Genomic DNA, 14,665 nt, shown 5'->3' with positions numbered 1-14,665 from the left:
ACCCTTTCCCCCCCCCCCCCACTCAGCTGCTTTGAACCAGAAGCCTGTAGCGTCTGTCGCCACTCGTGCGCCACAAAGTGTAAAAAGCCACCGGCTCCTGTTCTGGTGTCTGGTTCCATACACACACACAGCCCTCACTCCACCAGCGGTAGTCCCTCTCCATGAAGGCTTTGTCACCTCCTAAATTCATCCCAGGTGTGTGCCTGTGTGTGTGTGTGTTTGTGATGGAGAGGGGGCCCCAAGCCTTTGTGCTGTGCTTGCATCGTGAGCCACGCCACGCAGCAGACAGCCAGGTAAATCCGATTACTCTTAGCGCCGGTGTGTGTCAGTGCTTAATGCGCCTAAATGCGACGGCACCTGCAGCTTCCCCGCACCTGGTCGCCGGGTCGTTAACGCGACGGCGAAGCTCTGGGAGGCGTAGGAGTCGGAAACAACGAGAAGAGAGCAAGAGGGGTTTATCTTTTTCTGGGGCCTCTGCTCTGCTAAATCTCGGCTATTCAACCAGACTTGTGATCTCCCACTCCTCATACGTCCGTGGCCTAAGACTGTGTTTACTCTGGTTTTTACACCCACTTCAGTGCAGAAAGGAAGAGGCGCTAAGGAAACACCACCCCCTATTGTTAGCATTAGCTAATTGTGGCGATGCCTGAGTCTTAGCCGCTTTTCTTGGGCAAACACTGGATAAGAGTCCACACATCCCTCTTACCACAACACTAATACACGGGGCTTTGCTGTGGGATGAGAAGAAAGGATTGAGATGAGGATTAATGAGGGAGAAGTCCTTTTTTTTAAAGATCTTAATTGTGTAGAAGTGTGAATGGGATGCGCGGCGCCGACATCTGTTTACATTGTGCGCCGATTAGTCGGTCAGTGGTCCTGCAGCAACAGTGAGCCCACTTGCTGGCACAGCATCTCTGCTTCCTCCGAAGGGGATCTTCTTCTTTAAAGTGCTTCTTTCCTAAACACTCGCCCCTTCTTTGTCAGCCTAAACACATCCGTGGAGGGACTTAAAGACGTGTCCTTTTCAGTGGCTTTCTTGCAAATGTTAAAACTGCTCTGAGAATGTTTGTCGAGACGAAGGCAACGGGAGGAAACTTGCCAAGCCTTAGCGACGATGCGGAAGTGTATTGACGCAGACGGGGCGTACTTTTTGTGGCTGATAGTAGACACAAAACATTACGGCTGTGATGGCTGCAGTGATGGCTGCCTATCAGCTCGGTAGTCTCTGGGTTAGCTCCTTAAAACAAAATCTAACCCAGATCTGGCTGCCAGGGCCTAATCCCCACACCAAAGCCTTTGCTGTCCTTGACTGATCTCAGAAACCGTGCCTGCTAAGCTCGAGGCGGTGGAGGTATGGATCCCTTTGGCTGAAGGATTCCTTCACATGCCTCACTGTAACCCTGCTCCCTGAGCCTGGCAAAAGGTGACTGCAACCTGGATCATACTGGCCCTGTGCCCTGGGAAAGCTAGCGGGAACACTGAGCCATAGCGCCAACACCAGTCCCGGGGTTTTATGATGTGGGGGTGGGGGGTGTCCAGTCACAGGGGTTACACTCTAAACTGCTGTGCAGGGCTGATCTCAGGCCTACTGGGCCGTAGCACGCGAGCCGTTGCCTCGGCGTCAGTCTGTCTGCCTCAATATCAAAATGCAGCTGACCACTGAACTGAGTGAGCTAGCTGTCACCAAACTGAACGTGATCCGCACAACAATGGCCTCGCTACTACCCCACACTTAATTACAAGCGCTCGGCCTCTCGGTTCATATGGCTGGACTTTTCCATATGTCTTGAAAGAGAAGGAGCGTCAAAGAGAGTATTAAAAAAAAAAAAAAGAGCAATCGTAAAGTGTGTGTGCAGGAGAAAAAAAAAAAAAGAAGTTACAACAGAAATTGGAGTGAAAGAACAAACTTTCTGGCCTCTTGTTGGTTTAAACATGACAAGTGCTGGCTTGGGTACAGGTTCAAACACCCTCCTCCCCCCCCAAAAAAAGAACTGGGGAGTACAGAGGAGAGCCTGGGGTGAGAAGACACGTGCCTGTTTTCAAGGGTAAGTGTTTGTCTTTGTAATTGTTTCAATATTGGCTTTTAGAGCGTGGTGGCACGATGTAGTCCCCCAGCGGTGGGCCCGGCACAGAAAAGCCCGGGGCACACTGCAGGCAACGGAGAGGGATCCCTTCCACCCACCTCCTTTCATCAAGAAAGAACAACATGGGCCCGCGCTCTGCTGTGGCCCCTTGGTCCAGCGCACCAGGGATAATCAGATGATCCCCTTTTATACAGCTTATTAGAGGCATCTCATGCTGTATGATAGGCCATACTCTCACATGCATGTGCCCCCCCCCACCCCCCCCTTTGTAGCGCACGATGATTTAAGGGGGTTAGTTTGAAGTGCGGCGGAAAAAAAAAACATCTTAGGGTCATGTGGTGCTCTTCCCACAAAGCTGATGCGTGTGAACGCAATATCTCCGAATAACGCCGCTTCTTATTAACAATGACGAGATTAAATGTGAAGGGGGCTAAGGAGAATTAAGAAGAATTTCCAGAGAACTTAAAGATGTTCAAAGAAGAACACTCAGCATTTCTCGGTATCGTCGTCTCAACATCTGTCAGCGTGTTTTTACTTTCTTTTCAAACCAGAGTGTTTAATCGGTCGAGTCACAGAGGCGAGCGGGAACAATGGCACTTTCCTGACGTCGCGAAGGCTTAAAATGAAGATTTGCTGCATCTTGTCCATCCTTAAAAGGAGAATACACAGCAGCAAACACCACTGGCAACAATAACATTAAGCACGATACTTAAGAAAACAACAAGACTAAAAGCTCGCGGGGGCTTTCTCTCCTCAAGTTACCCGGTAGAGTCTCCAGTAGGATAATCACCTCTGTGTGCTACGGGAGAGTTATTTCATGCCTTTCTTCATGTTTTCTTTTCCCCGTGTATCCAAATCTCATCGCTCCTTCATTTTTGTTGTTGTTGTATTTGCATTCCTCTCACATAGTGGCACAGATAAGCGCCCCTCATCCCTTCAGCCAACAACCCGTATCGTTGCTCTCGTCTCTGGAGGGTCGCGAGTATATATTGTTCTACACGGAGACGAGGCTGATGAACACAGTGTAATTAAAATGTTCCCGAGCAGCCGGCTGAAATGTGAGATATCGCCGGAGAAAAAAATGAGAAAAAAGGAAGTCGGGGGCCGAGTCCGAGGGTGTAAGTGAGACAGAGGGGTAGGAAAAAAGAGCCAGAGAGAGTGTGAGAAGAAGGGAGGAGGAGGGAAGGGGGGGGGGGGGGGGGGGGGGGGGGGGTGTAACAAAGCAGAAAATGAAGAGAGACATAAAAGAATGGGAGCTCAAGGAGGTCAGGCCCATCACGGGCTTTAGCGTTGCCTTTAAAGATGCCTGGGACAGGTGGCAGCTCCAGACAATCTCGCACCACAGAGCAGCATCCTCTCTGGAGGAGATAAGGGATTCCTCCATCCAGGCACCCTCATCTCCCTCCTCCTCCCACCGTCTCCTTCACTCACTCTCTCCACCTCCCTCATGCCCACCCGCCTCCCCTTCCTCCCCGTCTCCGGGTTCTTTCCAGACGCCGGCGCTTTGATGTGGCTCAGCGTGAGCGGGCAGCTGCCGGCCACGGGGGCTGCAGCAGCGCTGCTGGGCCACTGGGCCCCGGCGGACCGCTGGGAGCCGACTCGGAGCGCGGTTCAATCAGTGGGGCTCTCCGGTGCCTGGCACTTTCAGGTCTCATTAAAGCGCTCCGGCAGGGTTAATCCTCTTTAAGGTTTACATGGGTCCCGGTTTGTCTCTCTGCCCAGGCTGAGGGAACCCCTGGGCGCCACCTGCGTGACAAAAACCCAAATCACTGTGACACAAGTTCCCTCCGTCTGTCGCCTCTCTCCTCCACTCCCCTTGTATGTTCTCCTCTCTCCTCCCTCTTCCCCTGTGCATTCTGCATCTCTTCTTTACTCCCCTTTCCCTTGATAGTACCTCGGCCTGGTTGTAAGTCTTTTCGGATTATTTGGGTGGAATGTGTTGACAGGGGTGCAGTAAATGGATTACAACTTTGTCCTTGTTTTGGGATGCTGGGGGAAGGAGGCAGAGGGGAGAGAGATCAGGAGGAATGCGCTTTTGAATAACGAGAGAGGCAAAGGAAAAAGAGATAGACGGCGAGCAGGATTAAAAGAAAAAAAGAAAAAAGAATTAGGAAGACGATGCAAGAAGCGAGAGTGCGGGTGAAAGTGAGGCGAAGGTGACCGCAAGCGCCAAGAGCACCCGAGATTGGGAAAAAGGGGAGGGAGTCACAGGAAGAGTTCCAGCTGTTGTTGCACTCGCAAGACCTAATTGGTGGAGAAGCATCGACCTCTGTCTGGACCCGCAGAGTCCAGACTGTCAGATTGCAGACACTGGGCTTTATCTTTGCTGTGTGACACACAGTTTCCTCCATTAGCTCAAATAATGGCCACGCACCTCTCGGGGCCTGCACATACTTTGTCTAATGTCTGTATGGGTTTGGTGGAAAATAGAGGAATAGACTTACAGTAAAGAGGGAAATACCATTTGAATGTCAAACATATTAAAAAGGGATATGCACTGGAGGTTTTCAATGCACGACCATTTTCCAAAGGATACGATATGTTCTCAGATGGATTTCCCACCTTCCAGACAGACATTAGTTTGAACAACGGTGAAAATCCGCTTTCAGAGACTCCAAACCTGCTTGAGATAGAGCGTCCGCAACATTTAGTGGTTTGAACTCAACGAAGGTCCAAGAGACGAGATTCTGAAATTGCAGCCGAGACAACATTGCCATTGCAGCATGATAAAAAAAAAAAACGTGAAATCTCGGATGCCCTTGAACGCACCGCTCGGGAAAAACTTTTAAAAACCAGCCCCCTTTTTTTTTTTTTAATCACATGCGATAATACGCAATTCAGACATTAAAATAAAGGTGACAAAACACTCACTGTGATGGATTACCAAGCTTAACCAAGATTAAAGTCCCCGCGAGGTGATATTCATAGCACAGAATATGAATAGAGAACTACTCGAAGGCTACACGGGGATTTTTCTGCAAACAAAAATTACATTAAAATGACCGCCGTTGGTCAGCGGCCTCTCAACACGATTCAAAATTGAGAAGCTGTCCGGTTTCCCCCAAGCAGCCCAGAGTGTTATTGTAATGCAGGTGTATTAGCCTCACAGTCACTATCACACAGCCACATGCAGTTTTAGTATCACCTTCATAGGGGCCCAGAGAGGAGGGGTGACACGGGGCTCTGGAGGGTCAGTCTGTCACACGGTAGCCTGATACAGCTGTGGCAATCATGAACACTGTCACTGATACGACCTTGGCTCATAAATAGATGTCGGAGTAAATCCAAATAATTTATCATACATTTATGATACAGGCATTTTAAAGGGACTCTTATAAAGATTGTGGACAAAATGCATTTTTTTTCTTCTTTTTTGGGGTGACCCCAATCCCTAAATAAAGATCTCAAAGAGGATCAAACCCTAAAGCGGCCTTGTGTGTATGAGTAGAATAAATCACACAGCGGGGAGTTGAAGCAAAATAAATGTAGCAAAGTCCTGGTGGGTTAACCTGGGGTTTAAATCAACTCCCTTCTCTCTGAGAGGCATCATTGTTTGGAGGGGAAGAGATAGACAGTTGTGAGGGATAAAGAGAGGGAAGGGGAAAGAGGTGTAGCGCGGTGTTTCTGCTACTAAACTGCTGTGTAAATCTCTCCCGAACTGGGGGGGGGGGGGGGGGAGGGAGGCTGGAGGATGGAGTAGGGTAGAGTGGGAGAGGGGTGGAGTGTGTGTGGGGGGGGGGGGGGGGGCGTTGCGACGCACAGCGCTTTGTTCTGTTCCCCAGCTTATCCCAATCTGGAGAAATTCACCAAATGTAGGAGATAGATTGGCGCTCCGCAGAGGCCTCGTGAAATAACCTTCACTCCCTGATCCACGCTGGGATACATGGGGGAGGAAGGGAGGCGGGGCAGGGGAAGGGGAGGGGAGTGGGAGAAGAAGAAGAAAAAAAACGAGGTATAGCCGGGGTTGTGTGGTGCTTGGGGGCCCCTGAAGACCGGCGTGCGTGCTTAGCTCCACTCTGTAGCAAGGCGAGGGTCCTCGTGCTGGCGTGCAATTTGTTAAGATTGACTCGGCCGGGGTAAATGTCTTGCAGATGCTGGAGTTGCATTAAGATATTTGTGTGACTTATGGAGAAGGAAAAAGGGGGTAGAAGAAGCAAGCTGCTTGGAGCTCAGCCCGCTCCTTGATCTTCTTCATCAAGGTTTCTGACTGGATGTTATTTCAGATAAATGTCCTGCGAACGGATACTTATATTCTAGGGAGGACACACATCTGCAAACGTTTTTTGTTGTTGTTGTTGTAACTCTTCGATAAAGCTTGGGCAGGGGAGTCGTTGCAGGTCAAGTGGACGCTATTCTCGTATGCAGATGTGGAAAAATGATAGCGAACGTAACTTTTGTGTAAATATTGGCACAGAGATGGAGATAAGCAATGCTCAAACATTACAGTCCCGGTGCAAATATGCATAGACGTGTAGAACCATGAAGAGAACTGATGGGCATTCACCGACTTGTCTAGACAAACAAATTACTTCTGACAGCGAGTAGCGGTGGAATGTGTGTATGCGTGAACAGGAAGCCTGTTTATCGCTGACGTTTCGCCTTTTTTTTCTTTTATATATATATATTCCCCCCTCTCCCCCCTCTCCCCCCCCCCCTCCCCCCTCACTACCCACACTTTCTCTTCTTCCGCTCTGCATTTTTCTTTTCCACTATGTTAATTACTTTTACCCACAGAGACGTGGTTCAGTGTTCAAGGGTGTGAGAGCGATTGAGCAAGAGAGACAGAGAAAGGGAGAACACAGCGGAAGAGAGAGAGAGAGAGAGAGAGAGAGAGAAAAAAAAAATCTATTGATTTACAGAGGAAGGGCAGAGTGTGATCTGCCAGCCTTGTTTATATGATGAATGGCGGAGAGATTGGCACGGCAACACTTAACATTCTTCTGTTATTTAACCTCTCTGCTTGCTTTCTTCTCCCTCCTTCGTACTATTGCTCTTTGCCTGCAATAAAAGCGCTCTCTGTTCTGGCGCCCAAGCATCGCATACAGTAGAGAGAGAGAGAGAGAGAGAGAGCTCCGCACGGCAACATTAGGCTAATTTATACAGCGGTAATTAGGCCATTAGACCTGAAACAATCTGGGACCCCCGTAATTAAAGCAAAGCGCTCCAAAAGTCAACAGCAACTCCCGTCGAGCCGAGCTAAACAGTCTCCGAAAGTGTTATTTACATGTCCAAACAGCTTGAGGTCTCAGTGTAAGCAAACATGATGAGAGACGGGGGGGTTGATCAGAGGGAGAATTCGGCTTCACGAGGGAGCCGGCGTCCAAACTACTTCTCCTGATAGTCGGCACGGGGCTTCTCCATCTCCTCGTGCGGTGCGTAGTTTGAGCAAAGTGCAGGCGCGTGATAAACGCTCGTATATCGTCTGAGAGCTGGTACGTCACATCTGTGTTTACTCGAGAAAGATCCCCTCGAGCTGGACTGCTACTTTGGATGGAGTGTGATTCATTTATTATGTTATGAAGATGAATTGATTGATTTCTTTCCCCTGTGATTTCCTCGTGAAGGGCCAGCGTCTAAAAACTGTGTTTTTCATTAGTGTGACATCACCTAAAGCTAAGAATAGTGTTTCCGTTCGCTTACGAGTCCTTTGTATCTAGCGCGTCCTCTTTTCTACGGTAGCTCAGAATGGACAAACCCCTTCCAAAGTGTGCTGGTGTAAATCTAAAGGGGCTTTTATGTATAAGAGTCCCAGACCCCTTCTATAAATACCTCGAGGTGACATCACCGGTAAGGAGAATGAAAAATTATCAGTCACAAAAAGACACCCGGAGCTGCTTTGTCCTGTTGTTTGCAATAAAGTCCCGTACATGTTCTTGTTTTCACTCCCGGGAAATGAAGTCTGGAGCATCCGTATTGGTTATGGTGCAACTGTGGGCCTCGGTGCAGACGAGCGTGCCTGAGCCGTGAGATCACGAGCGGGGAGAGAGGTGGCATAATGAAATCTGGCAGTCACAGACCCGGCACAGGCTTCATATGTTCCACATTAGCGACTCACAAACCTCTGGAGCAGGCCCCAGCAGCCCCCTTTTTTCTCACTCCGCCTTAGTCGCTTATGACAATCCGTCACTGGCTCTTTGTGCTCTCGCAGCGGAGCGTCGATGAGAAGCGCCGCGTTTCTTTTACATTTTTTTTTTTTTTACGTAGGAGCGGCGCCCGGGCCCCCGGCTGCCGGGTGACACTCTGTTGGAGCCGTCGGTGAACCCATCGCCAGAGGAGAGGAGGAGCCCAGGTTTAGCAGTCAAGACAATAAACTCACAATGCTGAGTTGACAACAAAAGGGGAAGATGAGAAATTGTTTGCGTGTTATCAAAACCCGAATCTGAATCGCGAGTGACAGCTCGAAATTCTCCCCGAGTATCACATCACACGCGCGTTCCAAAAAGCACGGCGCAGATCCTTTGTGGTAAAGCTGCCATTATGAAAGGAGATTAACCAATAAGGATATTGCAAATGATGTGCTTTAGGCTTTATCCTCCCCTTGTCCTACCCCCTCTTTTGAAATTATTCAAGTGTCCAATAAAGGACAAGGCAATTACCATCCTCTCTTTAATGAAGGGGAAGCTGGCTTTTGGTCTTGAGCACGGTGTGTTTGTGTGGAATTAGAATTAATGAGCCCGGTCAAAGTTTGCCTCTAATTGCCCTTTCATTAAGACCCATTTGTAATCATCTCTTAATGACTTCCATCTCTTTGCTCAAAGAATATTTTTAAAGAAAAAATGGATCCCAAACATGAATACTGCTTCTCCGGAGTCATTAAAATGTCTGAGAAGAGTTCTGAAGAGCGGATGAGTCGGTAGAGAGCGATACAAAATGTTCTACATTTCAAAGAATAAAGTTTGATTGGCCAAAGTGACTTCTTGAACCCCTCTCCCTCTGCCAGTGGTGGTTTACCAAAAATGCGCCCCGGTACGAAACCGTCGTGATCACGATTTTTTTCCCCCAGAGGAACGCTGGAGCTTGCTGTGGTGTGTGGCCGCGGTGGGGAAGGTAAAGACCGTGGCACGTGCGCCGGCTTCCTGTGCGCCCTGCAGCTGTATTCTGTATTGGAGAGATGAGAAAAAAAACCTGAATATCCAGAAGAGCAAGGGCAATTTAGTTCCCGGAGTAAACAGTAAGGAGTCCCTACAGGAAATACTGGAGATGGATTGCAGGATGGCGCCCCCCCCCCCCCCACACACACACACTTACTCTCCTTTTGCTCTCTGTTCTTTGCGACTGTATACATTCCCTCTAGTGACACGGAGCTGTTTGCCTCGCTAATGGAGAGCTGTGCTGGTGTAAAAAAGAGGTGGCAGGCTCTATTTAGATAGGGCCGTGGTAAAGTAAACTCCAGAGTTTGAATTAAATAAACCTCGGGCGGAACGGTTTGCCATGCGACCCCGGCGAGAGGGGGGGGGGGGGAGGCAGGGAAGGAAAGAGTGATGAAGGGGAAGAAGAAAGAAAGAAAGAAAGAAAAGGAGTCCAGGCGCAGGGCTGTGCTGAGTGAGGAGCTCCAGAGACATAAACAGAGGGGGGATCTGGGTAATTCAATGAGGAGAGGCCGGATGTGGGATTGTAGGTGTGTGTTGCAGGGGAGGGGTGGGGGGGGGGCGTCTTTAAAATGATTTCACAGTTTGTAATCTCTATACAGTCATCCCTCATTACCTAACAGGACAGAGGTCAGTTTAAAGTTCAGTGAGATTAGAGGACATGAGGCTTTCGCTCCCGTCGAGCCAGAACACGGCGCGTAGACCTGAAGGTTTGTTTCCGACTGACAGCCAAGGGCCGACAGCCGAGGAGCGGAGCTGCTCAGAGTAAACAAAGCAGATTCTACCCAGCAGCCCATCGCTCTATCCCAGAAACCCTTATCCCTCCCTCGGCAGCTCAGCCGAGGTGAGCCGAGCCAAAACTGAGTCACCAGGAGGAAACTATCAAACGGACAGAGACGGAGTGGTCAGATATTTGCCAGAGCTGCTTTGAGGAGGGTTTTTCTTCTTCTTTTTACCACTAACATCTTTGCTATTGAGAAAACAATGCGGAAAGTTGTTGGTGCATTATTATTTCACTTGATTCCTTCATCTGAAAAGCCAACCCATCTCCTCCTCAGCAAGGTATTCCCTATTCACCCCAGCAAGAGCTTAAAAGATCCACATTCAGCAGATTGTGCCAAGCCAGGGGTGAAAGGACAATGATGCTTTCTGGGTCATCAACACAGGGAAATACTGTTAACTGTTGCAGGGGGGACCGGTCCGCCTCTTTGCCACAGGTGTGTGTGTGTGTGTGTGTGTGTGTGTGTGTGTGTGTGTGTGTGTGTGTGTGTGTGGGGGGGGGGTTGCTGTCTTTATGCACGCTGTAGGGAGCCAGTGTTTTAGACTTAAAGGGACACTCCACCAACATGTCAAAGTCTGTTTTCTTATCATGGGGAGCAATACATAGCGTGTGAAAACAGCTGTACAATGTTGTCTTTGGCTCTGGAGTGAGCTTTCCAAAGTCTTAGAATGGCACTCGGGTTACATCACCCGGGGTAGCTCGGCTTTAACTCGGAGATCCACATGAGGGACTTGAAGTCCGGGGTATCTCGGCTATCTTTCTTCCATAAAGTCCAACCGACTTTATGGAAGAGCAATACTAAATGCAGTGCAAACAACTATTTGCTGAGTAAAGACATATACGTAGGCCTGTGGAGAGAATGAAACCACTCTCCCCCTGTGTGTGTGTTGTTATCCGAGCTGCCGGCCGTGCATGCTTTTAGTGCATGTGAGAGCCCCCCCTCTGCGCCGCTGTCATACATTATCATGCCCCTTTAAGGCTCGCGTTCGAACGATGCCGGATCAGAAACAACACCAAAAAACGAACCGCTCTTAAGTGTGTCTGCGTCGGCTCAAGCCGGCAGCACCCCCCCCCCCCCCCCCCCCCCCCCCCCCCCCCCCCCCTCCCCCCTCCAATGAATGACTTATTGATGAGGTAAGCACACCTGAGAGGTTCTGTGTGGGGGGTGGGGGGGGGGGGGGATCAACACCTGCTGCGGTTGCCCAGCGATGCAGCTGCGTTTGGGCGCCCCACTGGGTTGCCCCCCCCCCCCCCCTCTCTCGGTGCGCACGCTGCCAAAACGTTTACGAGCAACAAAACACACGTAGCTCGCACCCTCGGAGACCCGCTGCGTGAAGGCATGCAGATGTCGACACATGCTCTGCCTCGGGGTGGTGATACGCAACTTGGCAACGGTGTCCGTCTCGGGCCATAAAGTGACATGTTCTGGCATTCATGTAGTTTGAGAATGAAAAGGTGGGTTGTTGCTGTGTGGACCCCTGTGTTGCTCGTTAGTCATTTGCTGTTTCGTGTCTTTTCCTGTAAACCCATTTTTAAGCAACTCGACCCTCGTTTAGGCCGCACGATGCACAACTCGTCCAACACGAAACTCCCAACTTTAGTTTGTCAGATTGCGGCATTGGAGTGCAGTCTGGGTTACGAGATGAATTCAGTCTGGTGGCAATTTCAGGGGTAAAAATAGAGAACGACTCCGAAGCTCACATTATGCAAATGTTTCAATGTTTTATCTGAAGGGAGAAAAAAGAAAAAAAGAAAAAAAGAAGCCTCTCGAATTCTCTCTGGCACTTGTGACTAAACACTGAAACGGAAAAAGGATGTTTTTGTTCTCGTTTTGGTACGTTTCATATACTCAGACGTTACATCCTTTTGTGCGAAACCATATTATGCTTGGCGCGGTGAGAAACATGCCATTTGGCCGCTTTCCTCACGGTTATTTATCGCCTGTTCATTGTGAGTTCCATCAGCCCCGAGACGTTTCGCAAAGAGACTTCCTCAGCAAACATTTCGGATGCAGTGCAGCTTTTAATGAGGTCTCATTTGGGGGGGCGGGTTCTGCCTGGAAAGATAGCCATCATCCACCGCCTTTCATTACAGCTGCTATTTAGATTAGGGTGATACATTCACAACCAGGGGTCTTTGCAAAGTGTAAAGAAAAATGTCACGTATTTATTTCTCTCTCTCTCTCTCTCTCTCTCTCTCTCTCTTCCCGTTATTCCACACAGCAGCGCCGCAGTTCTTCCCCACCTTCCATCCTCCTGTGCCAATCGACGACAGACATACCCAGGGACGTTACATCTACGAGCCTTCCCCCGTGCCCCCTCTTCATGTGTAAGTCTCTCACACACACACACACACACACACACACAACCGGTATACCGCCGATCATACCTGAGAACGCGTTTGATTCAGCCCCATCACGCGGCTCACCGGCGCGCTCCCCACTCGCCCTAATGGCGATACAAATCAAGCTCCTAAACTTCCTTCCGCCTGTGGGCTGTGGAGCATCCTCTCCCTTTTGCCTTTTCAGGATCAAAGGCCGCGGCCCCTGTACCCCCTGCGCAACACGATCCGCGTGTCAGAGACACGCAAATGAACATGTGTCAGAGACGCGGAAATGAGAGCGGGGCGAAGGGGGGGAGCCTGGGAGCGTGCGATCCTCATAAGAGCAGTGATCAAGCCCTGTCAGGAGGAGGAAGCCTCCGCTGACATCTACGCGTCTGTGGCAGACACAGATGGGCTCCTGACACGCTAGCTCCCGCACGCCGCTAACATCCAATCACGCGCGCAAGGCTATGAAGAATATGAAGTAGGGCAAAAACACGGTGTCACGGCCGGTAAGGGAGAGCGGTGAGTATTCATAAGCAGGGGATGTCTTCTTACAGTGGTCTCGCATTTCCCTCCCGACGGTGGCGTCCAGGTCAGCGGGCAACTTCAAAGCATTCCATCAGCTCGCCCCTCATGCACAAATTACTCTTCTTTTTTTTTACTCCCCTCTTTTTCACTCTTTCTGTCTTCGACTCTCTCTCTCTCTCTCTCTCTCTCTCTCCATCATTTGTGTTCCTTGCGTCTGACCGGCGTGCGGTACCGCTCGGAGGAGCCGCTTGTTTTCCTACCCGCGAAGGAAGCGATCACGGCGCGACAAATTGGTTGGGGCAGCTACTTGGGCCGCATTATGTTTGATATTCTTCATCATTATCAACTCCCCCCTTCTCCTTTCTCAGGAGTCATATCTCTCCCTTGCTGATGTGCCACTAAGCGTAATGAATTTTTGATGTCTCCCCCCCCTCCTCTGGCCCACCCTACCCCTCAACCCCTCATCTCCTGCTCAGGGGCTGCAGCAGAGGGGGGGAAGAGAGAGGCGAGAGGAAAAAAAAGAACAAAAAGGGAGGTGATTGATGCCCCGTGTCACTGCAAACAAAATGGCAAATATAATTTAGCATTTAGCTTATGCAGAGATAATGGGGCGAACACGCGCCGGCAACATCGGCTTGAACAAACAGCCTGGCTTGTTATCCGTCAGGAGTGCTTTGCTACGATGCGGAGCACAGGTTAGGGAGGGTGGAGGGAAGGAACGGGGAGGGGCGGGTGCCAACGCGGAGAGAAAAGCCCGGGAATTGAATTAAGGGGGGGGGAGAAGTTACGCGGCCAGCTGTCTTCAGTCACTCTGTCCGGACGGGCGTTATCTGTGCGCTCGGTTGGCTGTCAGTGGAAACACGGCTGTGCTCGGCCGTGCTACTTATGGCCTATTTATCCAAGCCATTAAGCGTGGAGCTGTTTAATACGACTTCGCCATGCTGAGGGAAACTATTTGTCATTATTATAAGACAGCTGTTTAGTGGCCGGCCTTATTTAAATCCGTGGGACTCGTTGTTCACGCACGTTATCTACGAACGTACGTGGGTTTCATGCAGAAATCACCGCAAACCACTTTTGTGTCTTTGCGCAGTGAAGCAACCACATCGACCTGCTTTTTTCTTAAAAAGCCGCACTGTATTCCTTTGGTGAGAAGAGGCACATCATCAGTCGCGGTAATACAGGCCGGGGTCCAACCACCTGACGGCAAATTACAGTTAATTACACTTCCGAGTTTCAGTCAAACTTTTAGGCCCGCAGAACCACAACTGAGGATTTAAAAGTGATGCATCGGGCTCGGTAGGGTTGCTTGTTGCCGAGCAAATAGAGGCAGTCAACGCGTAGCCGTCGCCTCAGGGAAATGGAGGACAGCAAGCAGGCTTATGGAGAAATATTGAATTGTTTTAAGACAAGTTCTCCTCGGTGAGCAGAATTAATCGTTATTAGCCCTCTCAAAGATATGCCTAAGTACACAGGGACTATTATTGCAGTACTTCCCCATGCAGCCTCTCATTACGGCCTGTAATTACAATTGGGTTGGCCCCGCGGCAGTTCCATCAATCCAGCCGGCTTCCCCCCGCCACGCACGCAAGCTAGTCACCACTGGGCGTCCGTGTCCGGAGAAAAAAAAGCACCAGCAGCTTGTTTCCTCTCCGCCACAATGACACATCCGCCATCCATATATATGTATATACGTGGCAAATGAACAGAATCATATCCTATTACCAGCGAAGGGCCTAATTGAAACATGTTTATTTATGGGCCCCGTTTTTCAGGCGAGGAGCGAGTGTTAGCCGCGCTGCTAACGGGGGCGCCAGCGATACGAGGCGGTAGAATTAAATTAAAAGCTCATAAAATGA

General features: G+C 50.0%; 1 protein-coding gene across 1 annotated transcript in view; it reads left to right on the top strand.

Moving 5' to 3' along the window:
* Positions 1 to 3,531: 3,531 nt before the first annotated feature.
* The window catches only part of gli3 (GLI family zinc finger 3), a 48,215-nt gene continuing 37,081 nt past the window's right edge, over positions 3,532 to 14,665 (top strand). The window contains exons 1-3 of the mRNA XM_034560716.1: positions 3,532 to 3,715; positions 9,088 to 9,255; positions 12,176 to 12,281. Coding sequence (XP_034416607.1) covers positions 3,532 to 3,715; positions 9,088 to 9,255; positions 12,176 to 12,281 — 458 coding nt within the window. The remainder of the gene's footprint in view (positions 3,716 to 9,087; positions 9,256 to 12,175; positions 12,282 to 14,665) is intronic.

This window comes from Cyclopterus lumpus, chromosome 20 (assembly GCF_009769545.1).
Source record: "Cyclopterus lumpus isolate fCycLum1 chromosome 20, fCycLum1.pri, whole genome shotgun sequence".
Taxonomy (NCBI): domain Eukaryota; kingdom Metazoa; phylum Chordata; class Actinopteri; order Perciformes; family Cyclopteridae; genus Cyclopterus; species Cyclopterus lumpus.
Note: the sequence above shows the minus strand (reverse complement) of the source record. Positions and strands in the feature narration are given on the sequence as shown.